The 26,352-nt window shown below is 36.9% G+C and overlaps 2 protein-coding genes and 1 pseudogene across 3 annotated transcripts; 2 read left to right on the top strand and 1 right to left on the bottom strand.

The window, feature by feature from the left end:
• The first annotated feature begins 255 nt into the window (after nucleotides 1-255).
• On the top strand, nucleotides 256-5,078 carry MRPS18C (mitochondrial ribosomal protein S18C). The gene is made up of 6 exons (XM_054591799.1): nucleotides 256-400; nucleotides 1,205-1,260; nucleotides 3,203-3,286; nucleotides 4,237-4,294; nucleotides 4,817-4,876; nucleotides 4,961-5,078. The coding sequence occupies exons 1-6, from the start codon at nucleotides 301-303 to the stop codon at nucleotides 5,035-5,037; spliced, it is 435 nt and encodes a 144-aa protein (XP_054447774.1). The 5' UTR covers nucleotides 256-300; the 3' UTR covers nucleotides 5,038-5,078.
• ABRAXAS1 (abraxas 1, BRCA1 A complex subunit) lies at nucleotides 4,233-25,960 on the bottom strand. 2 transcript variants are annotated; one of them, XM_054591797.1, is made up of 9 exons: nucleotides 25,774-25,960; nucleotides 23,647-23,737; nucleotides 18,278-18,314; nucleotides 14,157-14,223; nucleotides 12,239-12,432; nucleotides 10,412-10,531; nucleotides 9,609-9,693; nucleotides 7,101-7,215; nucleotides 4,233-6,472 (listed from the first exon to the last, which is right to left on the bottom strand). In XM_054591797.1, the coding sequence occupies exons 1-9, from the start codon at nucleotides 25,858-25,860 to the stop codon at nucleotides 6,039-6,041; spliced, it is 1,230 nt and encodes a 409-aa protein (XP_054447772.1). In that variant the 5' UTR covers nucleotides 25,861-25,960; the 3' UTR covers nucleotides 4,233-6,038. The 2 variants fall into 2 exon arrangements, with proteins under 2 accessions (XP_054447772.1, XP_054447773.1); XM_054591798.1 differs by lacking the exons at nucleotides 18,278-18,314; nucleotides 25,774-25,960 and having other exon boundaries at nucleotides 23,647-23,688.
• LOC129085221 (ferritin heavy chain-like) lies at nucleotides 10,766-11,324 on the top strand (annotated as a pseudogene).
• Nucleotides 25,961-26,352: the final 392 nt, after the last annotated feature.

The following is a 26,352-nucleotide window of genomic DNA, read 5'->3' as shown; positions in this document are numbered from 1 at the left end:
GCTACTCTCTCCACCCACCTTGGTCAAAGACCACAAATGAATTGTTCTCGGGCCGGAAGCGGAGGCACAGGCGTAGCAGCGCGCCTCCTTTTCGTCCAATCATAAGTGTCGCGAGCTTGCGGTGCGCTGAGAGTGGGCACGTATAGGGGCTGCGCAAACGCATTGAAAACTCTTTTTTCGAGTCCCCGGTGTCTGCTCGCGGAACCTTTGACCGGAGTCCTCAGGCTAGCCCCGGAAGAGCACCGGAAGGGACCTGTGAGGACGATTTAGAAACGAAAGGAAGAGGAGGGTCGAGGAACCATGGCCTGTATGGTGGCTGTTTGCAGTGGTCTAGGGAGGAAAAAGTTGACGCACTTCTTAAAGGCCGCTGTCAGCCTCCCAAATCCCGGGACTCACGCCGGTAAAGTCTCCGTATCCTATGCTCCGTATCCTATGCTCCATGTAGCACTGCAGCCGTTGTCTTAGCCCGAATTAGGCCAATAGAGTCGCCACTGCTATGCTATCTAAGCGACGCCGGTTTCCAGGCGATGTAAGAGTCTCTCCAAGATAGGTGGGAATCTGTAATGGCCCATGACTAGTATTTTAAAGCTTAAGGGAAATGAGATGTTTTCTAGTTTTTTGCTTTTTTAAACATACGAGGAGAGTGATGGAGTGATTATTAAAAAAGAGGCAGGGATTTGCCTAAGATCTCCAGGTAAACTTGGTAAGGAAGGAACATTTTCAAGAGTCATCCGGCAGCAAATTCCAGATGTTGGAGGTCCCAAATTAGGGCGAAATTGTAACACAGGCCCTCGAGTCTATCATTTCTGCACTTTATCTTCTGTGTGTTTCTGTATCAATAATTAGCTCCCCTTTGCAGGGGTTCGTTACTCATTTTCCCTTTAGTATGACAGTGCCATTTTCTTGGTTCTCCCCTAATTATTTGCATTAAAAGTCTGTTTCTAACCATGGAGTTAAGGGAAAATAAATATCGGAAGAGAGCACACAAAAGATTGTATGAGTTAGGAAATGGGTATATGCCTTTTTTCCAAAGCCCTGGAAGATACATCCATATTGTCTTACTCTGCGTCAAATCTAAAGGTTTTTATCCAATCATTGTGTGTATAATGAATATAAATTTGCCATTTATATTCAGGTGTCCTTAATTTTATGTCCCCTGATTCATCTTATTCCATAAAATCAATTTGTTGCTGTTTCTGTTTAGTTGCAGTGCTAAGAAGTTGTTCACAGTATCAACAGGTAACCAGCAATGAGGATCTGGTAAGAATTCTTTTTCTTTTTTATAAGACATTTGCAAATATGACCAAATTCTTATATTTTAGCTATTTGAATAGAATTCAGCTGGAGGACAAAACAATAATCATTAGTCTGAGTTTGAAAGTTGTAGTTTATTGCTGAGTAGTCACTAGAGTTTTGGAGAGAATTCCTAGATTCCTAGCAAGAAGGATAGCTTCTGTAGTAACATGTTTTTCTTTCTAGATCTTAAATTTAAGGATATGTGCTTTGGAAATTAATAAAGGTTGTGGGTGGATGGAATAATTGCAGATAGTTCAACAAAAGCATTGTACAAAAGCTTATGTACAGGTTGGCTCTCTTCCCCATTTCAACTTTTATCTTTGTCCCATTCATCACTTTTGGGTGGGAGGGTGTCTTAATAAATGAGGGATCAAAATTAAAGTTTCATAGGTGTACATTAAATACAGTTTCTTCCATCCTGTAGATGCATTTTTATGGATTTTAAGTACTAGGAACTGGACTTGGGCAATATAGGTTTTCTTGCTACTTGCAAAGATAATTTGACACTACTTAGACCATACAAAGCACTTAGTACAGTGTAGGGAAGGATTATAGTCAGTCATTACACATGAGATGAGTATAAATTGGATTAAGAAAGTTTGAAGATTTGAGAAAAAAACAAAAGAACTCTAGTCTTTTGAGCTTCTCTCTTGGTTATTCAATCACACCATACTTCAAGAAAGGAATTACTAGAGCACCTTTTTAGGTTATAACCCTTGCTGAGTCGCTAATGAAAGCTATAGGCTCTTTCAGAAAAAGGCACACAGTCCCACTCATTTGAAATTGTACATCCCACTACAGGGGTTCAAGGACCTCAAAGGCATTTCTAGATTAAGAATCTCTAGACTGGAGATGCCTTATACTCATTGTAGGAGGGAGGCATTATGAGAAAGGGAGGCAGTGGTAAAGAAGGAAAAAACAAAAGCTGACACTTATAAAGTCTGGAGACCATAAAATTGTAGTCAAAGGACCGTATAGTAAGCCATTGGGTTGTTTCTTTTTATTTTTTTAAGATTTATTTATTTATTTGTAGAGGGCAGGGAGGGAGGAAGAGAGGGAGAGAAACATCGATGTGCAAGAGACATGTCAATTGATTGTCTCTCCCATGCCCCCAACTAGGGACTGGGCCCACAACCCAGGCATGTGCCCTGACTGGGACTCGAACCAGCAGCCTTTTGGTTCTCAGGCTGGCACGCAATCCACTGAGCCACACCAGCCAGAGCTCAATGTCTTTTTGTAACAAAAATAGTGATAAACCATCTAATAGAGAAGTATGGGTATAGATTTAGGAATTATACTAACTTAATGATTAAATATGATATCTGTTGTGCGGTAAGATTTTTAAAATTTAAATCTAAGAACTTTTAGCTCTGGCCTGGTAGCTCAGTTGGTTAGAGCGTCATCTTGATACACCAAGGTTGCGTAAGTGGGCACATAGAAAAAGCAACCAATGAATGTATCAATGGGTGGAACAGCAAATTGATGTGTTTCTGTCTTTAAAAATCAATTTAAAAAAAAAAGAATTTTTAGTCACCTACAATCTGGGCAAAACGAGAATCACTTGGCACAGATTTGATTTTTTTTTTCCCATAAACGCTTTTTTCTCTGAAGATTGTATTTTATCCTAGAACCCTCCATGACTTACTTCCTCCTTAGCCAAACTAAAACAAAATAAAGAACTTGCACAAAACATGGACAAACACAGTGAAATCTTTAAAATGGTGACTCCTTTTCAGAAGTACTTGTTTTCTTTTACAAGCCAAAATGTTGTATTTATTCCTTTACACAGTAAGACAGAACTAATCCTTTGGATAGATTTGGATGTGGTAGCCTTAAGGTTTAGTTTTTTTTAGATTCAAGTTTAACATGTTAAACCTTATCAACAGGTTTTTTCCTTTTATCCTAGCCCATTCCAATGGAAAATCCTTATAAGGAGCCTCTTAAAAAATGTGTCTTGTGTGGAAAACGTGTAGATTATAAGAATGTACAGGTAAGGTCTGGTTTTACTTCACTATACTTCATTGTAGGATTTTGCTTCTTTATTAGTCTTAAAGAGAATCAAGTTTTATAACAAGCTTTGTGCAGGGGCAACTGTTTTAGCAACATCTTAATTTCAAATCTGGTTATATTTCTATGGATAAGGAATCTTCTTTAATTCTAGTATTAGGTCACTATGGTAATTCTCAGTTGGTAGAAGTGAGTAGTTTGGAAAAAGCTCCTCTGGTGAAGCTGATGACCTCTGTACCTCACCACCACCATCACTGCTTCAAATACAATTTTATCTGTTGTACAGCTCTCAGCAAGTTAAGTGGCAAATCTGGTTACAGAATGATGGTGGAATTAAGTATATTGACAATAGTATAAAGCAGTAGCTGCCTTATAGGGAGAAAAACTGAGGTTTTAAAATGCAGCATTGTTAGGAGGATAATGCATAGTGCCAAGAACAGTGCCTGGATCCTGGGATGTGCTGAAGAATTTAATGAAAGGTAATTATAGCAAATTACCTGATACACCTATATCTCATAAAGATTTCACTGTAGTCTGGTATTATGTGACCGCCTATCATGACAGATGAAATGTTTAGTACTTCGTTGTAAGCAGTAGTTTTTTAGAAAAGTATCTGTAAAGAAGTCAAGAAAACAGCTTTAGCACTGCAAGAATATGCCCATTAATCTGTTGTACAGACTTTTTTGAACAGACTGGGTAAGAGATGTTAACTTTAGTAATTAATTATGTTAGTTATTTACAAACATGACCTATTAATAGAATGAGCATAATTCAGTATTTTCATATTTTATGACATTTGTCTGAAATTTATATTAATAACCTTTACATAACTTGGAGACATGAGGTATGCTTTCTGAAATGTACACAGTCAAGGTTGAATAACAAATGTATTGATGTAAATTTTTTTTTCCTCTCCAAATAAAACTCAAACAGCTTTTGTCTCAGTTTATTTCTCCATTTACTGGATGCATTCATGGAAGGCACATAACAGGTATTTTATTTTGTCTTACAGTTAACTTATATTTTTGTTATTTAAGAAAACTGGCAAATTTTCAAATAGTGCTATAAATCAGTTAGAAACCTTACTATTTAATAAAGCATCTTAGTCCAAAAGGAGTATTATTTTACATGTCTTCTTATACTCAAAGGTAAGCTGACAACATGTAGAAAACCTGGGCTTAAAAAGTTGTGTTGGTATTTTGGAGTATACTATGATTACATCTAGACGATTATTTATAAACAGGGGCCTATTTCCCATAGGCCAAATTGGATCTGCCACTTATTTTTGTGAATAGCTTAGTCTACGTAGTGTCCATAGCTGGCTGCTTTATGTACTAAAAGAGTAGAGTTGAGAAGTTATGAGAGACTTCTCTGTCATGTATTGCCCACAAAGCTAAAGATACTTACTATCTGGCTCTTTACAGATCTTCCAACCTTTCCTTTACTTAGACAATTGTTACGCATTTTGAATATTGGTATTTTTTAATGAATAAGGAAGCACTTTCTTTTATAGGTCTTTGTGGGAAGAAACAAAAAGAGATCACAAAAGCAATTAAGAGAGCTCAAATAATGGGTAAGAGCATCTGAAAAAATGATTTGAGCTAATCAAAATTTTGCCTATTTTCTTTGGTGAAGAACTTTAATTCTCTCTTTACAGGGTTTATGCCAGTTACATACAAGGATCCTGTGTATCTCAAAGACCCTAAAGTTTGTAATATCAAATATCGGGAGTAAAATGTATAAAGTTATCATCAATAAACTTATTTTAAAATAAATGGTTGACGACTCAAACTATAAAATTTAATAACCTTTAGAAAATCACTAGGCTAAAGTAAACCTTATCAGACTATATTGTTTTTAGCTCTTAATAATATAAAATCTCATGAAGAAAAAGTTTTAGGAATAAAGTGAGGCGCTTCCTATTCATACCAGTGGATCTTCATTAAAATAAAACGAGGTTGTTTGAAATGTTAATACTCATTATATTTACACACACACGAATAAAATTGGTACTGTACAGTGTCACATATGTACTACAAATAGCCTATACAACAATAGACTGCTGATAATGGGATATTAAATATGGAAGGGATGACCTGTATTAGAATTTTACTAAGGTCCAGGTTCTATCTTATACGTGGAATTTTAGAGATACGGGTGTACAGGAAAGTAGAATGCTTGTATAATGTGAAATTTCCATGTGACAGGATGTGGACTTGAAATTGCTCAGGGACATTTTCTAACTAGCAAATACAGGTACACCAAGTACAGCCCAAACTATTTGTGCTGCATTACTGTCGTGGAATAATTAGAACTGCCAGATTTAGCAAGTAAAAATACACGACATACAATTAAATTTGAATTTCAGGTAAACAATGAATAATTTTTAAATATAAGTATGTCGCTAGTTTTGTATGGTGTCCAGAATTTTATCTGGCAACCCTACTCATAATATACTATTTATCATAACTTGACTTGGAATTGCAATGAGTTTAGAAAAAAATATTCATATTAACTTTCCGAATTCTAAAGAATGCTGTACAAGTTTAAAAACTATTTAAACTTCCTCTCAACAGTTTAGTAAAAGGTACAAAAAAGGTTTTGGTTTTTAAAGTACTTTATAAAATAATTGCACTAGAAATTTATGTATGACTGCAAACAGCTATACATAGCAAAAACAATAGAAATATTTGGCTTTACCCTTCAGCCAATCAAAATCTTTTGGCATAAAAGGATCAAAATGTAGGAGACTGTGGATATTCATCAGAATCCTTCATTTTCTCAATCTCTTCATCTATTTCTGGGCTGCTTGTGGATGCTTTTTCTTGGTTACTACTATCAGTATCTGTTTTAGATGGTTGGTTCTGTATCTCTAACAGCCGTGACTTCTTGAACTGCCATCTTTCATCTATATCTAAAGCTTTGCGCTTCATCATTTGCCGAGCACTACTAGCTGGACTAGCTTCAGGAATGTCAGTGTATTCTACCATTAGGGTCAGGTTGTCTACCACATTGAGTTGGTGGTTGGTATTGCAGCTACTTTCAGAAATATGCCTGTTTCTCACGGAGATAACACATGAATGAAGAAATTCACGATCCGGAAAAAAGGTCCGTAAAGCTTGACAAAGAAAAATGTTCTCCTGAGGGTCTTTTTGGACATTCTTCTCCCCTAAACAAAATAAAATACCAATTCAACATACAATAGTTCTACAAAGATTTTACAACTACCTATTTGTTGTAATTAAGTTGAGTTAACAACACTAACAGTTTTATTAAATTATCTAACCTGAGAAAAATAACTTGCATGATCCCAAATTATAATTTATATGTCATAATATTCTAAGAAAACAGTATAGTTAAATTTTCTAATATCGACAATAGAGTATAGCTATAGTGTTCTTTGTTCAGGGGGATTTCAGAGAATTAACAATTACTTTTTTAAAAATTCTTCAGTTGTCCCCATTTCCCCCCTATTACTCTCCCCCACCCTACCCACCCCTACCTCCCACATTCAATCCTCTTTCACAGCCTCTCACCCCCCCACCCCCATTGTCTTTATCCATGTGTCCTTCATACATGTTCCTTGAGGACCCTTCCCCTTCCCTCTTATCCTCCTCCCCTCTGGTCACTGTCAGTTTGTTCTTTATTTCTATGTCTCTGGTTCTATTTTGCTCGCTTAACAAAACAAATACTTTTAATCTTAAGGTGGACAAATTCAATGCAGCTGGCTCATCTATAATTCAAATCAGAATCTTTTTTAGGCACAGAAAGTAGTGATGTGTAAACTTTTTACTTACGTGCTGCTTGAATCTGTGCTTGTTTCCTTTTTTTAATTTCTTGTTTTAAACTGTTTACATCCTTTAGTAGTTTTTCTACTGCTTCCTCACTGTGTTCTACTTTTTTGCATATACTCTGCAAAGTAAAATAATTTAAGTGTATAGATAAAATTCCAAGTTGTGTACTACAGCCGGGTTCGCAAATAAAATACTTCATGGTACATAATAACGAATATTATTTGCTTTTATAAAAACTTTAATTTTGCTAAATTAAAACTTTACTGTTTTCCAGCTATACTAACTTCCCATTTATACAACAGCTTTATCATACCAGTTATTTCCTTGATAATACACATAAATATTTAACTTGGTTTGAAACAAAAAGCACTATACTATTTTGAGAGGTGCATAGCTACTGCGAACATTTCACATTAAAGAGAAGAGACTACATTTTACTGGTATGGAAGAATTTTTATACAGGAATTTAATAATTCCTGTAAAAGAAACTACTTTTGAAAAGTAGACTAGCCTCATGTGTCATCAGTTTGAAGTACTAATACCCTTTGACTCATTTCATTTTGGGATATAAATAAAATATAAATAATATAATAATATAAAATGTTTCTTAGTATAATAATCAAAAGTAATTACTTTCCAATTATAGGGTAAAAAGTTGTTATAGCCAATTTGAGTATATACCTTTAGAGCTGTCTGCTCAGCCTACTTATGAACTTGTTCACCCTGCCATAAGGGTTCACAAATAACCCCTTCAACCAACTTCACCCTAGCTTAACCAAGCAGAGATAATGTATAGCAAATCAGGAAACTCTAATCTCTTGAATAGAAGAGATCTAAATGCAGTTGTGGGTTAGCCATTCTCTGGTCAGCCAGTGGATGAATAAACAAAGATGTGTAGAAAATAGGAAGGAAACCAATGTGCAGACACAGAGGGAGAGAAGGCTGTGAGGATATTCTAGCTCCTCGTTCCAATTCTTCCTGAAACTGAGCTGCTTTCTCCCTACAGTTCCTGTAACATACCTCTCTACATTCCCTATTTTAGCTCAAGCTGTACTTAAGTCATGACACATTTATGTGCCCCCATCACTGTCAACTATATAAAAGCATTCATATATTAGGGAAAAACTGCAGAATATGGCAAAATGGAAATAGTTATGTTACAATGGTGAGAATTCTGAAAGTTTCTCTATTTCCTGTATTATCATTCATATTAGTGTGTAAATAGTACTAATGCCATTTCTCTTAGTGCACTATATTGATGAGTATGGTGCCATGAAATATATTACTCAGATCTCCATCTGGAGGAGGCATAGTTGACTGGCAGCCGCTGCCATACTTTTGGGTCCAGTACTATGTCCATGTTTTCCCTAGGCTGCTCTTAGTCAATGACTGAGTACATTGCGGGTATTATTACAAGTTCATTCCTACAGAACAGTTTTGCTCAAAGATTTCCCATCAGCCTGGCTGAAACTTTTCTTGCCCTGCAGTCTAAAGCTCTTCTTATATCCTTTCCCTCCTTTTTCAGGTACTCCCTCCCCTTTATTCTTAGGCCCAACAGATCTCTGGCTTGTCTAATCCCACCTTTTTGTCTACTCAAAGGACCTCAATGGCCAAAGTAAGAAAGTTAAGTAGCGTGATACTGTTTTGCTCCCAAATATTTGCTTATTATATGTCCCTGTCTATTGTCATGTGATGTCCTCTGACCAATGAAATATGAGTGGAAGTGGCATGCCAGCTCTGAGCAGTTTTAAGAGCTCTTGTGAATTTCCACCAGCTTTCTTGCTCTTTTCCCTTTTTCATGAGAAGAGCATGTCCCACATAAGTCCGGCTCCTTCAGTCTTAGTCATAGTTGATAGGCTTAAGTGATTAATGCACTGGAAAGCTGTTATTCCAGGAACTAGAATTCATGAGCTACGTCACTCCAGGAGGTCGACAAGCAATTCAACCTTTGTACCCCAGATGGTATCTGAGATGGGGTTCCAGGGAGGGAACATCTCTGATGCAGATAAAGAACTGTTGATCAGCAGCTAAAGAAGTACTAGGAAAATTGCTGCTGGACTGCAACTTTCATCAGATTAACATTTTTCCCAACCCCTGACATACCTACCCTTCCCTTCTCAGAAAAAGGTCAGCTTGAGATGAGATGTTAAGATGATTTTTAGGGTACATAACCCTCCATCTTCTCAGATCACTGGCATCTGAACAAAGCACCCATAAAGATTCAATCCTTCTCTCTGCTCATTGGTTCTGGTAGTGACAGGCAACATGAACACCAACTTTTCTGGTTTCAGATTTAAGATGACATTTAGAACAGGAGCAAAGTTGGAGCCAAAACAATGTGAGACATACCTTTGTATTTGTAGGCCACTGAGATTGAGGTCTTTGTGACTGAAGCTAAACTAAACTAAAATATAAACCTAATCAAATATCAGGATAGCCCTAAAAAATTTCAGTGATCAATTTATTATGAACTCTAGAAGTGGTCTTTAAGTGCTGGGTAAGTTAACTTACCTTTAATTCCTCTTGTAAAGAAGCATACATTTCATTTATCTTGTGTACCTCTTTTAAAGATCCATCTTCTTTAAAAAATTCAGGGCTGTAAAAAATTACCAGTTCCTCAGGTAAGTGTACAGGATTCATTAAATGACACGATGAAAAACTTACCTATAGTTGAGCTATGGAAGAATTACAATCATATTTTACTGACTTTTAAGGCATCACTGAATGAAAGAGGAAGTATTATTTTGTAAACCATGAAAAAAAGTGCTAAGATATATGGTTATTAAAACATACCAATTTGAGGTAAATTTAAAACTGTACATCTTAGAATCAATGAAATGTGGCATTTAATTTCTATAAGACACTGTTAAGCACTATGGGAACACAAAGTTTCTCATAAAGCTTATACTCTAGAAGTATCCTATAGTATCAGTGTTATTTCTGAAAATTATTCCCTTAAGATCACAAAAATGTATAACTTTGAAGCCTATAGTATGTGTGAGTCTTGCAAAGGCTTCATTTTTTGTCTTCATTATCTAGTCTAATTTCATTCCTTTAAATATGAACTGCTGCCTTAGAAAATTATTATCCTGAGGCTACCTACTTATTCTTAGAAATAATTTTAAGATATGCAACAACCCCCCCTCTATATATTTTATAAATAGAAGGCAATATGGAAAAAGTAAAAACAGTCTAGTTTGAGTGATGCAGTCATTAGTCAACTTTCCTTTCATTTATATTCTGCTGTTGTGTAACAAAAATTTCAGTAAGGGAAGAGGAGAAAGTTTAGTGGGGAAGCCAGTGAGGAATCTCACCTGTGTGTTTTTACTGCTCGGCTAAAACCAGTGGACATACAGGAACCTGAAACAGTTTTATAACCTAGTTGTTCAGACATGCCCAGGTTGGCCACCACTAAAGGTATCCTATGAAAAAGTCTGAGGAAATAAAATATTAAAATATAAACAGAATAAAGTGAAAGATTAGCATCTACTTAATATAGACCACCTTTCTCCTACAAGATTAAAAAACAAAAAAATCCCATTCCTTACTACTTAGCCAAGATAGAATTTACTGACTTGAGGAAAATGGCTTTTAAAAGTTGTGAAATATATATAGTGTAAAATAACTACATTAAAAAAATACTTTTATGGCTTATCAGTTAAAATTAGCCCAACTACCACGAGGACTCAGGGACCACCATCAATTGCCAGATCAACCTAGAGCTCTATGCTTCCTCCATCTACCTGTCCATGTCTTACTAATTTGACCATGATCATGTGGCTTTAAAGAACTTTGCCAAGTATTTTCTTCACCATTCTCACAAGATGAGGGAATACGCTGAGAAACCGATGAAGCGGCAGAACCAACGAGGTGGCCAAATCTTCCTTCAGAATATCAAGAAACCAGACCATAATGACTGGGAGAATGGCCTGAATGCAATAGAGTGAGCACTGCACTTGAAAACGAATGTGACTCAGCCACTACTGGACTTGCACAAACTGTCTAGGTAGGTCAGTTGTCAAGCACTTTGCTTAGAGATCTCTCTGTGAAAAAAGTGACTGTCTTTTGTGTGACTTCTTTGAGACTCACTACCTGGATGAGCAGGTGAAATACATCAAAGAATTGGGTGACCACATAAATAATTTGTGCAGGTTGGGGGCCCCTGAATCTGGCATGGCATAGGATCTCTTTAACAAGCACACCCTGGGAGACAGTAAAGAGAGCTAAGCAATAGGCTGTCTTCCCACAGCCACTGGAGTGATTTCCCTGGCCACCAAAGCAGTACTTGCATATTGGAGTTAACTTTACATTTTCTACAACTTGTACCAAACCATCCACTTATGTCCTTCTTTTGTACTATTCCTTCAAATAAAGTAATTTGCTACTGCCCCCCCCAAATAAGGCTATATTGTTGCGATTTATCCTATCTTCTATGAATAATGAAATTAACTTTGATATTCTTAATTCTCATATTCCATGAAAATGTTGTTTATATAACCTTTGGAGAGTCCCTGTTAACTCATTTTTGTGTTTCATCAAGAACTACCTTCATCCTTGCTGGTGTGGCTCAGTGAACTGAGCCCTGGCCTGCAAACTAAAAGGCTGCCGGTTCAATTCCTGTACAGAACACATGCCTGGGTTGTGGGCCAGGTCCCCAGTTGGGGGCGTGGGACAGGCACCTGATCAATGTTTCTCTTGCACATGGATGTTTCTCTCCCTCTCTTTTTCCCTCCCTTCCCCACTCCTTTCTCTCTAAAAATAAAAAAAATCTTAAAAGAACTACTTTGCATCCTTGTAAAGGTTATAGAAAAGCTGTTCAAGTACCTAGGTTCAAGTTCTACATTATATCCTTCAACAACCAATATCTAAAGCACAATTTTTTTCCACCTTATGTTAAATAACAGCAAACCCTCAGTGCCAGAAACAAGTCAACATTCCATACTGAGCTCCTAATTTCCTTATCTGACCTTCATTTTCCCATCTATAAAAAACAGATGGTAAGACAGACTTCAGAGCCTTTATATGACAATCTAATGCAACAATGTATGAAAACACTTGGGTAAGCTACAAAAGGTGTTATAAAAATATTGGGTATATTTTTCTCTTAGCTGAGGATAACCAGTGACTGGCCAAACATTTACCCTTTCTGAGGTTTATATAAGGCATGCTCCAGTCGATGAGTAGAGCAGCTTTCTGTTATTATACTTGGTGTTAATAGCAGAAAAACAAGTTCCCCGCTTGAAAGATGCTTCTGTAAGTTTTTGTGAAGTAGTCTCTCTCTAAAAGTCATGATCTGGTCTGAATGGCGTCGGAATTTGTACCAACCCACCACATCCTGAAAGGAAATATAGAAAAAAATATCAGGTGTATACCTTAATGGTTACAATTATTGTGTCTTACTGTCATAATTAAGCAATAAGATTGACAGCTTTAAAAAATGACAATATTTAGCAATATTTTGAGTATATGTAAGCAAAACTTACACTAAAAAATACACTTTACACTTGATATAGTATGCAAACTGTCTTGCAGTGAAATTACTTTCCATTCAATTTCAGGACTAAATTTTATTCTCTATTTCTTTTAATTATTATTTTTTAATTAATTGACTTTTTAGGAGGGGGAGGGGAAGAGAGACAGAGACAGAGGAAGAGAGAGAGAGAAACATTGACTTGTTGTTCTACTTTTTTATGCATTCATTGGTTGCTTCTTTTATGTGCCCTTGACTGGGCATCAAACCCACCACCTTGGTGTATCAAATGATGCTCCAACCAACTGACCTACCTAGCCAGGGCCAATTTTATTCACAGAGATTAATTTCTTTTATGGCATTTGCTATCTTAAAATCTTCATCGTTAGTCAAAGTTTAAATTAAGACAATGTCAATGAAAACAAGTTAATTTCTTATATGGATACTTGGCTTGCTAAGTAAGCTGAACCCAACAGCTTTTAAAACTGAAATTTATATGGGAATGATATCATCTATCCCACAAAGCTGGGATTTTGTAAACTCTACCATGCTAAAGAAATGTGTCTTTAGTATTATTAAAACTTTATTTTTAAAAACTAAAAAAATAAATTTCATTTACTGAAAACTTAGTAATTATAAAAAAAAGAAAAACAAGCACTTTGCTTAGAGATCTCTCTGTGACAGTTCCAGCAACTAAATTATATATTTGCTCTTTTAAATTGAGGACATTAAAATTACTTTTAAAAAAGCTAATATTTTTACAAATACATTTTTTAAAATTTTATTTTTAGATATAGAAGAAGGTTGAAAGAGGAGAGAAACATCGATGTATGTGAGAAATTGATCATTTGCCTCTTGCACGCCCCCAAGTGGGGACCTGGCCTGCAAGCAAAGCCATGTGCCCTGACCAGGAATCAAACTGGCAACCTTTTTGGTTTGCAGCCCAGTACTCGAAGTCCACTGAGCCACACCAGCCAGGGCTACAGGTATCTTTTTAAATACCACCCAAATATAATTAGGGGAAAGCCCAAGCATTTTCACCACAGGATATTTTTTGAAAGGAACTACTTCTACTGAATTTACTTTTATTTTGAACTCAGGGATCAAAAAATTTTAAGAGAAAAATAGGACCCAGAAATAATTTCATATTTAGAAAAAAAAATCTCTTTTGATCATTCATCAAGTTTTAACTGAATACCAAATATGCTATGGAGGCTTCAAATTAGGTGTTACACAGAAAATTGTCCCTAAAATATAAAAACTAGTAATTGCAGCTACACAAAAAACAGTAATGGATTAAGTCCTAGAATAAATGGTACTGGGAAGGGGGTATGGTGGGACAGTAGAAGAGGAAGAGATCAATATTTATTAGGATAGTCAAGGGAAGGATAACAACAAGATTGATACTTTTTATGACTAGTTTTGATTTCAGATTAGCCTCTTTTAATTTCTAGAAAAAACAAGGCTTACCTGTGTTATAGAATATTGTGAAGAAACATGCTGCTTAAAAGTTCTGTCAATGTATTACATGTTTTTAGGAACTGAAAATTTTACTTACGATAAAAAAGGCAAGGTTAATCAGGGAATACCTTTTTAACATTTGACAGTATTCTCTTCAGTGCTTGCTCATTTAATTCACCAGAAGAATTATAAAAGCTGTAAAAGCGAAAATTAAAGGCATTTCAAATGAGCTAAAAACGTGAATGATTTTGTTAGCACCTTTAATTTTAGCTATTCCTAACCTAACTACCCAACCAAAATCCATCCCCGGCCTGTCAGATGACGTTCTAAATAAATATTAGAGAAAGTTCTCAAACTAACAGACTTAAAGTGATAGAATATGAGGTCCATAAGCAATGGAACAGGAAAAGGAGTGGAGTAACTTCAAGAGGTAAGTTTGCACACCACATTTTTTAAAAAACAAAACAAATCATTAATACGAGTATCTATAAGTTCATATAACCAGTTCAAAATTCATTCATAATTTACTTATTAAAACTTTAAAAACTATACTGATACATGTGAAAATGTGTAAAATGTTTAATGAGGCACAATAACAAAAAGACTATTTATTGCTAATTCCAAAAGCAATTCTTGCATTAAATTAAGAGAAGCGTTTCAGCAGTTGTTTGGTATTGTGGTTTTTTTGGCAGGGGGTGGAGGCGGTAAGGGGAGAAAGGTACTGATTTAGTTTAGTGGTCTTTGCTCTGTAGTTGGAACGTCAAAGATGTAGGGAGAATTAAAAAATAATTCTAAAAGATTCTAAAGCATTTACTTTCAGCCTTCTATCGCTTCCAATAATAACGGAATGCAAGTAGTATTTTCCTCCTATTAACATTCACCAAGATAAACAATATTCTTTTCTATGATGGTGCAATAACTGTTATGCAAAATCCTATACAAATAATAGTCATTGTAACAGGCTTTTAATGGTATTTCTAACCTGTACAGTAAAAAAGTTAGCCCTCGCTGGTGTGGCTCAGTGGACTGAGTGCTGACCTGTGAACCAAGTGGTCGCTGGTTTGAGTCCCAGTCAGGGCACATGCCTGGGTTGTGGGCCAGGTCCCCAGTAGAAGGATGCATGAGAGGCGATCACACATTGAAGTTTCTTTCCCTCTTTCTCCCTCCCTTCCCCTTTCTCTAAAAATAAATAAATAAAATCTTAAATAAGAAAAAAAATACCCCCAAAAACCTTGTTATATAGAACTGAAGATACAGGGTCCGGCAGAAGTAACGCCTGCTTGAGTGTGATTGTAAGGTAACAATAGGGGTGTAATAATTTATAGTTTTAATTTGAATATTTCACCTAAAATATCATATGATATGCTTGAGTGTGATATTGTTATGTTATAGAATTACATGTTTATGATTTTGTAATAAAAATTTTTGTAATAACAAAGGGATGTTATTTGTGCTGTACCCTGTATATCCTTACAGGCAATATGTGTTTTTCTCTTTTTTAAATACTCATCCGATGATATGTTTATTGATTTTGAAAGAGAGAGAGACATCAACATGAGACAGAAACATCAATCAGGTTGCCTTCTTTTGGTGTATAAGACAACACTCAAACCCACTAAGCTAGCCAGCCAGGGCTATATTTTTTCTTTTTAACTTACAAAAGCTTACTTAAAATTTTTTAATGGGAAAAGAGACAAATAAAGTGTTCCACCTATCAAAAGGAACTATTCAGTTAATCAAACAGATCCTCCTATTTTACTATTTATTATTCCAAAATGAAATTTCTAAATACAAGAGTTTATTCCTGTATTTCTCTAGGATGGTCCCCTTCTGAGCGTCTCTAAGTGGGACATATTGCAATACACCCCAGTATACAAGAAAAAGTAGGATAACAGTGTACATCTTATCTATGCTAGCACTGATTTTATGTGACATTTTTGGGAAGAGGGGCATTTTAAAATAGAAATAGGTATACAGGGTTGGGCAAAAGTAGGTTTACAGTTGTTAATAGGGAAAATAATACTAATTAATAAAAAATAGTACAAGAATAAACTTTTGTATACTCAAAACTGTAAATCTACTTTTGCTCCATCATGTATTGTGCAGAATTCATGTTAAATTGCATGTTTTTTCTTTTTCCTTTTAAGTGACTAAATTTTAGGCTTTAATAGCCTGTTTTCCAAGAACTTCTCCCAGATTCCTCAGGTGAACCAGTATATTTCAATGGAAAATTGTGAGAAGCAATGTATAGAGCAGGGTTGGCAAACTTTCTGCTAATGGCCAGAGTATAAATATGTTAGCTTTTGCTGGACACACAATCTCTGTTGCATATTCCTGGTTTTTTTTGTTGTTGTTTGCTTTAACAACCATTAATATGTTGACTATTCATAGATAGAGTGCCATATAAAGAACAGGCCATGGGGCCATAACTTTGTTGCCCAGATGTGACAGAACATATAACTGGATGCTAAAGCTTATCCAACTTGGAGTCTAAGAAGTATGGTATCAGAAGACTGTTTTTTACATGTTCACTTATATAATTTAAAACAAGGAAAAAACAGTGTGGTACAATATTGGATTAGAACTCAAGAAATCCTGATTCTTCTAGTTTTTGCTCTACTATTAACCAGTTCTTTGGCACTGGTTACATCACAAGCTTTTTAGACTTATTATTTTGTTGTTAAGGGAAAATAAGATGTATGATAAACTTTTTTGAATGAGAGCCATTTCAGGTGGTTCTCCTTATGCCTTTCAGGCATGTTTCTCATCAATGGATCGGATAGTTTTCTCAGCTCCAGAACTCCATTAAGTTGGTCTAATTATGGTAGTTACTAGGAGATATGAATCACTTTTAACTTTTTCTTCTTAATTTGTTTGTTGTTTTTTTTTTAATCCTCATCTGAGGACCTTTTTCTTTCATTGCTTTTAGAGAGAGTGGAAGGGGGGAGGAAGAGGGAGGGAGAGAGGCAGGGCAAGAGAGAAAGAAAGAAACATCAATGTGAGACAGAAACATCGATTGGCTGCCTTCTGTACGCAGCCTGACTGGGGACTGAACCCACAACCTAGGTATGTGACCTGACCGAGAATTGAACCCACAACCTTTGGGGATTTACTGGTTTTTAATGTGTCTCCACCAAGAATACCTTAGTCATTCCAGAAATATTTTTGTGTGTCACTGTACATAAGGCACTATAGGAGCTGTATCTCTTTTTGGTACAGCAGTTTAAGACTATACTAAGCCTTTAATTCCATCATCCCCTACCATAAATTATTCTCACCTTAAACATGTTCCACTGCAACTCTCATACAACCTTACTGATGAGTACATACAGTGTGACTATAAGATAATCCTTATTTTTCATGTATGGCTTATATAAATCATAAAGCTATTTTGTTAAAGCTATACCAGGTTGTGGTTATAGGTATGTGCTTTATGAAAATTCATTTGTGTATTTTTCTATATTTATGCAACATACCTCAATAAAAAGTTTTTAAAAATATCACAGCCTATATTAGGAGCTAATAGTACTACTACTATCTGTAGGACTAAGAGGACAAGTTTTCATCCTAGAAAAGCAATAGGAAGCAGGTTAAAGAAATTAACTGCTTAACAGACAAAAGATCACATTAAAAAATGTAAGTGAGGAAACAGATGATAAACTGGAATAAAAAGGTAGGAAAAAAGGCCTGCTTTTTTGTTAATGTATGGAATGTGTCACTAAGTTTATAATATGCAATGAGGTGAGTGCGTGTGAGGAGGAAAAGCAATTCTCAAGGTAAACTGGTACTGGGAGAGGCAATGAAGACCAGTTAAAGCAAACACGTTAAGTATAGAGAATGGCCCAGGCTGGTGTAGCTTGGTGGACTGAGTGCCAGCCTGTGAACCAAAAGGTTGCTAGTTTGATTCACAGTCTGGGCACATGCCTGGGTTGCAGGCCAGGTCCCCAGCTGAGGGCATGTGAGAGGCAACCACACATTGAATTTTCTCTCCCTTCTTTCCCCCCTCTCTAAAAATAAATAAAGTCTTTAAAAAATAAAAATTATTAAATAAAATTTTTCAAAAAATACAGAGAATGAACTAATCTACAGGGTTGAAATGAACAAGTGACTATTCATGTATTTTTTAAAAATATTTTCATTTTAATCAGTACCACCATGTACAACAATGATACTTTGTTAGTTTTAAAAATAACTTCACTTGCAGAGAGTAATTTTCACAGTGCATTATTTACTTGCTCTTACTACTCACCTAAAAAGCTGATAACATGGAATATATTTCTGAATGTCTGGAAAAAAGAATTTTTAGTTACGATTTATTTATGATTACATTAATTGTCACTTGAATAACATGTTGAATACCTTATGCCAAGAAGCACTTTTTACCATTATCTCATTTAAACCTCACAAGGAACCTATGAGACAGGTGTAATCATTCCTTTCATTTTAAAGATGAGATAAGAGGCAGAGAGCTTAAATGGCTCTCCCAAACTAGTGGTAGGGCCAATATTCAAAGAGCCTCACTCCTAACTAGAGTGGTTTATTCCTTCTAAATGATATTAGTAACAACACAAAAGATAATTTCAAAGCTGCTATATTTTCATTTGAATTCTAAAAAGGGTTATGCTCTAATTTTACCCTATTGATAAAAACAGCTGTTAATGGGATTGCTTTTTGTTATTCCAAGTAGTTGTTTCACAAAGGGCTTGTTAATGTTAACTACAAACTATCAAGAAAAAAAACCCCAAAATCTTTTTTCTTAAAAATTGATTTGAGAGAGAGAAACACTGATTTGTTGTCCCACCCATTCATGCATTCATTGGTTGATTCTTAAATTATTTTTTTTAATTTATTGATTTGAGAGAGAGAGAGAGAGAGATGAAGGGACAGAGGGAGGGACAGAGTGAGAGGGAGTAAAACACTGATTTGTTGCTATACTCATTTATGCATTGATTGTTTGATTTCTCATATGTACCGTGACCAGGGATTGAACCCATCACCTTGGCATATTGGGACAATGCTCTAATTAGCTGAACTACCTGGCCAGGGCCTCAATGGTTCTTTCTTACCTGTGCCCTGACCCAGGATCTAACAAACCTTGGTGTACTGGGCCAATGCTTTAACAAACTGAACTACCTTGCCAGAGCCAAAACATCTTATTAAGAGGTGAGTTTTATTCTCACCAATAAAAATAAATCTAAATAGGAAAAGTGATCATCCTCGTTAGACATTTTTCTTCTAGCAAATGTATGCTACCCCTAGATAAATCCCTCTACCCGAAAAAACACTGAACAGAAACAATCGTTGTAACTGTTAATAGTCAAACATTCTCTGGTACAGATAAGAGAACATAATAAAATGACAATCTCATTAACCAAAGCAATGTAGTAATTTGTGTATCTTGGATTTTATCTGTTACCATGTGTCTTAAAGTAACTTAACATTTTGCACTGGCTGGTGTGGCACAATTGACTGGGGGTCATCCCACAAACCAAAACGTTGCCAGTTTGATTCCTGGTCAGAGAACATGCTTGCGTTGCAGGGTCGGTCCCCAGTGGGGGCATGTAGAAGGAAATCAATTGATATTTCTCTCTCTTGCATCGATATTTCTGCTTCCCTACCTCTTTTTCTCACTCCCTTCCCTGCTCTCTAAAAATAAATTAAAATCATTTTTTTTAAAGTAACCTAACATTTTAAAATAATCTGAACAAATATTTAAGTGTTTCTATAGCACTTGCCTGACGCATTAAAGCTAAGCACTGTTCCTTGAACAGTTAAGTTGCTCAATAAATGATTGCTTAGTTAGACTCCTCAAAATATGTTAGATAATCTGAATAGCATGCCAATCAAAAGAAAAAGGCCTGCCAAAAGGTCAAATACATAAGCTCTTAATCTCATTTGTAATTAAGAAATACAAATTAAAACAATTATTTTTTTTCACTTATCAAACTGGCAAAGATTAAAAGACTTGATAATAATTAATGGTGGCAAAATTATGGGGACCCAGGCACTTTTACATATTGTGGAGAAGTCTAAGATGGCATTACTTTTCCAAATGGCAATGGTCTACTAGACTTTGAGATATATTCAAGGGCACAAAATATATGCACAATAAAATGTCCACTATTTTACTGCTTTGTATTAACGAAAAAGTAGAGTGTCATTCACAACTATTTAAATAAGTTATGGTACATCCATACAATGGGATTCAGAAGCCATTAGAAAGAATGGCAGACTATACACACTGATACTGTAATGCACTAATGACATCTTGGAGATTTTTATCATTTACACAATCCCATTTGTGTAAATAAAAATAATACACACACGTGTGTTACGTGTATTGTTAATGAGTAAAAATAATACTCATGAAACCAACAGTAGCTGCCACAGAAGAGACTAGTAAGAGTTTAAATTTACTTTATACATTTCCTTTACACATATACACCACATTTATATACATTAGTTTACATATATGTACTTCCATTTTTAACCTTTTAAAGTGACAAACAAAATAACATGAATAGTTTTAATATAAACTGACATCTTTCTTTCTAGAGAGCAATTTGTGAGTACAGGTCAAGAACCTTAAAAATGTGCATACCCTTTGACATTATAATCACATTCCCAGGAAAATATCTATAATAGACATGTACAAAGATGTTCCGGGTAGTATAATTTATGATACTAAAAAATTGGAAATAACTTTGATTATTTATTTAAAGGACTGCTGAAATTACATAGTGCCATAAGAGTAAAGCCATAGAGAATACAATGCAGTTATAAAAAAATAATATTTAGGACTTCCAGCCAAGATGGAGATGTAGGTAGGTATACTTTGCCTCCTCCCACAACCAAAAGGGCAACAACCAATTAAAAACAAAAGACAACCAAAACTGCCAGAAAATAGAACTGTATGAAATTCCAACAACCAAGGATTTAAAGAAGAAACATTCATCCAGACTGGTAGGAGGAGTGGAGAGGACAAGCAGCAGAGCAGAGGACGGGGCAGGTGAGGGAGCAGCTGGAGGATGGGGCCGTCTGACATTTGAGAGTGGGATAAGCCAGGAGGAACAACTGGGGAGCAAGAGAGACTGCCCACCCCAGGGTTCCAGCATAGGGAAATAAAGCCTCAAAATCTCTGACTGTAAAAACCTGTGGGGGTTGCCCCAGCGGGAGAAACTCCCAGCCTCACAAGAGAATCCACTGGAGGGGCCCATGGGATCCCAGAATGTACGCAAACAAACCCACCTGAGAATCATACCAGCAGGACCCAGTTTGCTTGGGTAGCGGAAGAAGTGACTGAAAGCAGACAAGAGCCAAGCAAGTGGCATGGTCCCCTTTTGACTCCTCCTCCACAGAGAGAACCACAATGCAGAGAAGTTATTGCCCTGCACTGGCAAATACCTAAGGCTCTACCCCTTAAACAAAACAGATGCAACGAGACAAAATATGACTGAAATGAAGGAACACATCAAGACTAGAAAAAGAACTAAGCAATGAGGAGACAGCCAACCTATCAGATGCAGAGTTCAAATCACTGGTAATCAGGATGCTCACAGAAAAGACTAAGCATGGATGCAAAATAGAGGAAGGAGTGAAGGCAAAGTGAAATAAAGAAAAATATAAGGGAATCAACAGTGAAAGGAAAGAAACTGGGACTCAAATCAACAATTTGGAACAAAAGGAAGAAATAAACATTTAACCAGAACAGAATGAAGAAACAAGAATGTAAAAAAATGACAAGAGGCTTAGGAACCTCTGGGATGACTTTAAACATTCTAACATCCAAATCACAGGGATGCCAGAAGGAGAAGAGGAAGAGCAAGAAACTGAAAACTTATTTGAACAAATAATGAAGGAAAACTTTCTCAATCTGGCAAAGGAAATAGACTTCCAGGAAGTTCAGAGTCCCAAAGAAATCGGACCTGAGGAGGAATACACCAAGACACATCATAATTACATTGCCCAAGATTAAAGTTAAGGAATCTTAAAAGCAGCAAAAGAAAAGGAGACAGTTACCTACAAAGTCCCAGTAAGACTATCAGCTGATTTCTCAAAAGAAATCTTGCAGGCAAGAAGGGGCTGGAAGGAAGTATCCAAAGTCATGAAAGGTGAGGACCTACAGCCAAGGTTACTCTATCCAGCAAAGCTGTCACTTAGAATGGAAGGGCAGAGAAAGTGCTTCCCAGATAATGTCAAGTTAAAGGAGTTCATCATCAACCCTTATTATATAAAATGTTGAAGGGACTTATCTAATAAAAGAAGATCAAAACTATGAACAGCAAAATGACAACAAACTCACAACTATCAACAGTTGAACTTGAAACAAATACAAACTGAGCAAACAACTAGAACAGGAACAGAATCACAGAAATGGAGACCACAAGGACGGTTATCAGCAGGGAGGTGAAAGGGGGAGAATGGGGGAAAAGATACAGGGAATAAGCAGCATAAATAGTAGATACAAAAGAGACAGGAGGAGGTTAAGAATAGTATAGGAAATGATGCCAAAGAACTTATATGCACAACCCATGGACATGAACCAAGGGGTGGGGGAATGCTGGTGGGAGTGGGGTTCAGGACAGAGAGGATAAAGAGAAGAAAAAAAAGGGACCACTGTAATAGCATAATCAATAAAACGTACTTAAAACATAAAAAATTTTTTGAAAAAAATGGTATTTTGAGAAGAGTTTAACATGGGAAAATGGTCATGACACAGTATAATGTCATGATGCCGAATTTCTAATAAACTACACCAGTTTTGATTTACAAAATGTTTTAAAAAACTGTATATGTTAATCAGCCCTGGCCATGTGGCTCAGTTTGTTGGAGCACTGTCCTGTACATCAGGAGGTTGAGGGTTTGATTCCTTGTCAGGGCACAGACCGAGGTCGTAGGTTGGACACCTGGTCAGGGCATGTATGGGAGGCAACCAATCTGTTTCTCTCTCATATCGATGTTTCTGTTTCCCTTTCTTTCTCCCCTTTCCTCTCTCTCTCTAAAAGAAACAAACAAGCAAACAAAAAAACCCCAGAAATTTATCTCTGGTGAGGATCAAAAGAAAAAACTGTGTATGTTAATGGGAAAACTCCTACATATTTTAAAGCTCTTTTTCCCCTGAAAAAAAACAGCTGCTACCAATGACAGCTGCTTCACCACTTATTCCTCAAACTCTTGCAGTTTGTTTTTTTTTCCCCCATTACACTCCAGAAATTACATAAGGTTTTTATATCTGTAGTGACTAAGTTTTTTCAGTTCTCATCTGCCAACTTTTCTGTAGTATTTAACATTTTTGTCCAAGCTTTTACCTTTTTTATTCATTTTGAATATTGGTTCCTATTCCTTTTTGCTTGGCCATGTTCCTGCCACTTGAATATATGCAGGAGCTATTTCATCCCTGCTTCCCCACAATAATCTTAGCTGCTTATGTCCCCTATTATTTCCCGCTTTAGACTAGGCCATTGCCATAATTTTAATTGAGAAATGAGGGCAATACATTCTTTTAAAATATACTTTTCAAATTTTGTATCTTTTTTCTTATCAATTTAAAAGTAATTTACGCTGATCTCTTTCAGCATACACCATCAAAAATAGGAGACACAGAAATAAGTGACTCACCTATTGTATAAATAACTTCAACATCATCCATTTGGGAATCAGTAATGCTATTCTTGGCTTCCCCTTTCACTTCCCCAAGGAGAAAACCTTCCTATGGATAAAAATAAGCATTAAATATATGGAACATACTGATAGAATTACCATTCAGTCACTTAACTAACCAATATCTTAAGTACTGGTATTTAACAATGTATACATTATTTGCTTCCAGCTTGGGGGCACAGAAAATACCAGGTGCACTTCCAGTTTAGCAGGGAAGTGTGTACAGTCAGATAAAAATGAGAAGAGACTGTAAACTACTGTGACTTCAGCACATTTGGAAGCATGAAAGCCTTAACTCCAGAAACGAGGACACAATACCTGAGGATCTAAGAGCAGAGCAGTTTGCCTTGGACCTGAAGGCTCCCACTTGTAAGGAAATCATAGATAGGAATAACTCCAATAATGGAACATCCCAAATGATTAGCCAAGAACTCTGAATTAATGGCATAGACTTCTGGGAACCAGTGGAGGCTTCTGAGCTATGAAAGACTCAACGATCAATGCTTCTAGATTAAAAATCATGCAAGATATTAAAGATTTGAAATTCACCACCAGAGTCTGCTTTCTAAAAGGGGAGCTGAGAGCCCTGATTCTTTAAAAGATACACACATTTTTCCCACAACAGTGGTGATTTCTTTTGAGTTTTGGAAATTCTGTTATTTCTCTTGGCATATTTAAAGACCCGTTGTGTTTGACAGACAAGAAAGATTTTGTCTTCTTTATAATTAAGAATGCCTCCCACCTCATTTCACTAAAGAAGAGCACAAAAGGGATGGTTCCACAAGGTGAGTGTTTACTAGACAAAAAGGGGAACAATCCAGAACTCTGCACTCTAGACAAATCCTGGGAAAGGACGCAGGAACAGTGCAAGTATAACTATCTAGAAAATCACCTTTCAAGACTATAGGAAAAAGATCTGAGAGACAAAGGCCTAACATTATGGTACTTTCCAGGGTCTAAGTTTTATGCTACAGGACCCATTCTGTTTGTTTACAATAAGGCTTCCCAAAATAATTTCTACAGCTACATACATTTAAAATTGTCATGTATTTGCTCTTTTCTAGGTGTAATCTACAAGGTTATTTAAGAAATTACTAGAGTTTGTTCAGTATGGTATTAGCAAGTTATTAAACACTCTAAGGTACTACTTCTTGGGCTCAAAGTTTTACACTGTTTAATTTCATAAAAATACATGTTTTTAAAAGTAGGCACTGTATTTAAAAAATTACTTCACTGCTTTATCCAGAGAATTTGAACCTAGACAATTAGTATAAAATAAGCATTTAAATATCTAATATTTGAGCATAAATGTTTAAATCATAAGCATCAGAAAAGGAACTCGCTGAAGACTTACAATTTAATAAACTTAATACTAATGCAAAAGTCAGAAATCCGATACCAAACTAAGCTTTTTCATCCACTAAGATTTTCCCCCAGTCACTGGATGTAATCTCTTATTCCTTTAACCGCCCTACCACTTCAACAAACTGCACAGTAGCTGCTCTGCATAAAAAAAAAAAAAAAATTCAGTTGTCTTTGGAAGTACTGACGGTAGTTAGAAGAAACGGAAAGCGAACCGTCAACCTTCTGGCCGTAGCGGGCTAATGCTGTGAATTTTCTAGCCTTTCACAACCAAGGTGAAAAAGAAAAGGGGGCTGTTGAAAGAAATGGGAGCGCGTGTGGGTCACTGGAATAGGAGCACGGAGACAAACACTGCTCAGAAGAGGGCAGGCTAAGGGGGTGAAGGGAGGCGGAAGAGGGTATAGCGGGGTATAAATGGTGATGGAAGTAGACATGGCTTGGGGTGGTGAACATACAATACAATGTACAGATGATCTACATAATTTTATTAACTGTCACCCCAATAAATTCAATTGAAAATAATTTTTTTTAAAAGGAGACTAATCCTGGAAAAGACCTAGCGGGCAGGAGGCACATCTTACGCCTCCCGGGAGCGGAGAAGGCAGAGTAGGGAGGGCTGAGGTCAGCGCTGCGGCGGCCGCCAGGGAGCTCGCGGGCGGTTGAAGGCGCCGGCAGGGCACCTCTCCGAGGAGACACTGGATCCCGCCCCGCCCCTCAGCTCACCGAGTCCGAGTCCGTATTGAGGTGCTGGAAGGACAGCGCGCCCAGCACGAAGCCCGAGAGCACCGCTGACGTACTCTCACCCTCCATGCTTACGCGACAGCGGGGGTTGCACGAGGCCAGGGCGGAGCTCGCCAGGCCCGGAACCTTTTCTGTGAAGTGGCTGGGCGGCAAAGCGACCCTGGCGGGGAGGCGGGGCGGCGGGGCGGCGGCGAGGCGGGGCCGGGCGAGGGGGCGGGCACGCACAGACGCGTAGACGCGGTGCTCTCCACTGTGGCGGCTGGTGTGGGGAGTCGCCGGCGGACTCTGCTGGGGAGGGTGCTGGGAGCCTGCTGTTGAAGGCGGGACTTGGCGCTCACTTCTGGCCACGATTCGCACTCGGGGTCCTAACCTGGCTTCTCTGATGCCTTAGCCCTAAAGGCTGCTTGGTGTTAGGCTTTTGGGAGAGCAAAGTTTGAGTAAGAGGATGGTGTCCCGCTGCTCCCGAGGGACCCATGGCATAATGGAAGCATGGTTTAGTGACATTGTGATATCACAATGGATGTGCCGCGTTTATGGTTTTCAAACTGCATGTTGCTGCCT

The sequence above is a fragment of the Pteronotus mesoamericanus genome, unplaced genomic scaffold, assembly GCF_021234165.1.
Source record: "Pteronotus mesoamericanus isolate MK-2021 breed Mesoamerican mustached bat unplaced genomic scaffold, CSHL_Meso_final scaffold_232, whole genome shotgun sequence".
Lineage (NCBI taxonomy): Eukaryota > Metazoa > Chordata > Mammalia > Chiroptera > Mormoopidae > Pteronotus > Pteronotus mesoamericanus.
The sequence above is the reverse complement of the archived record's forward strand: the minus strand, read 5'-3'. Positions and strand labels throughout refer to the sequence as shown.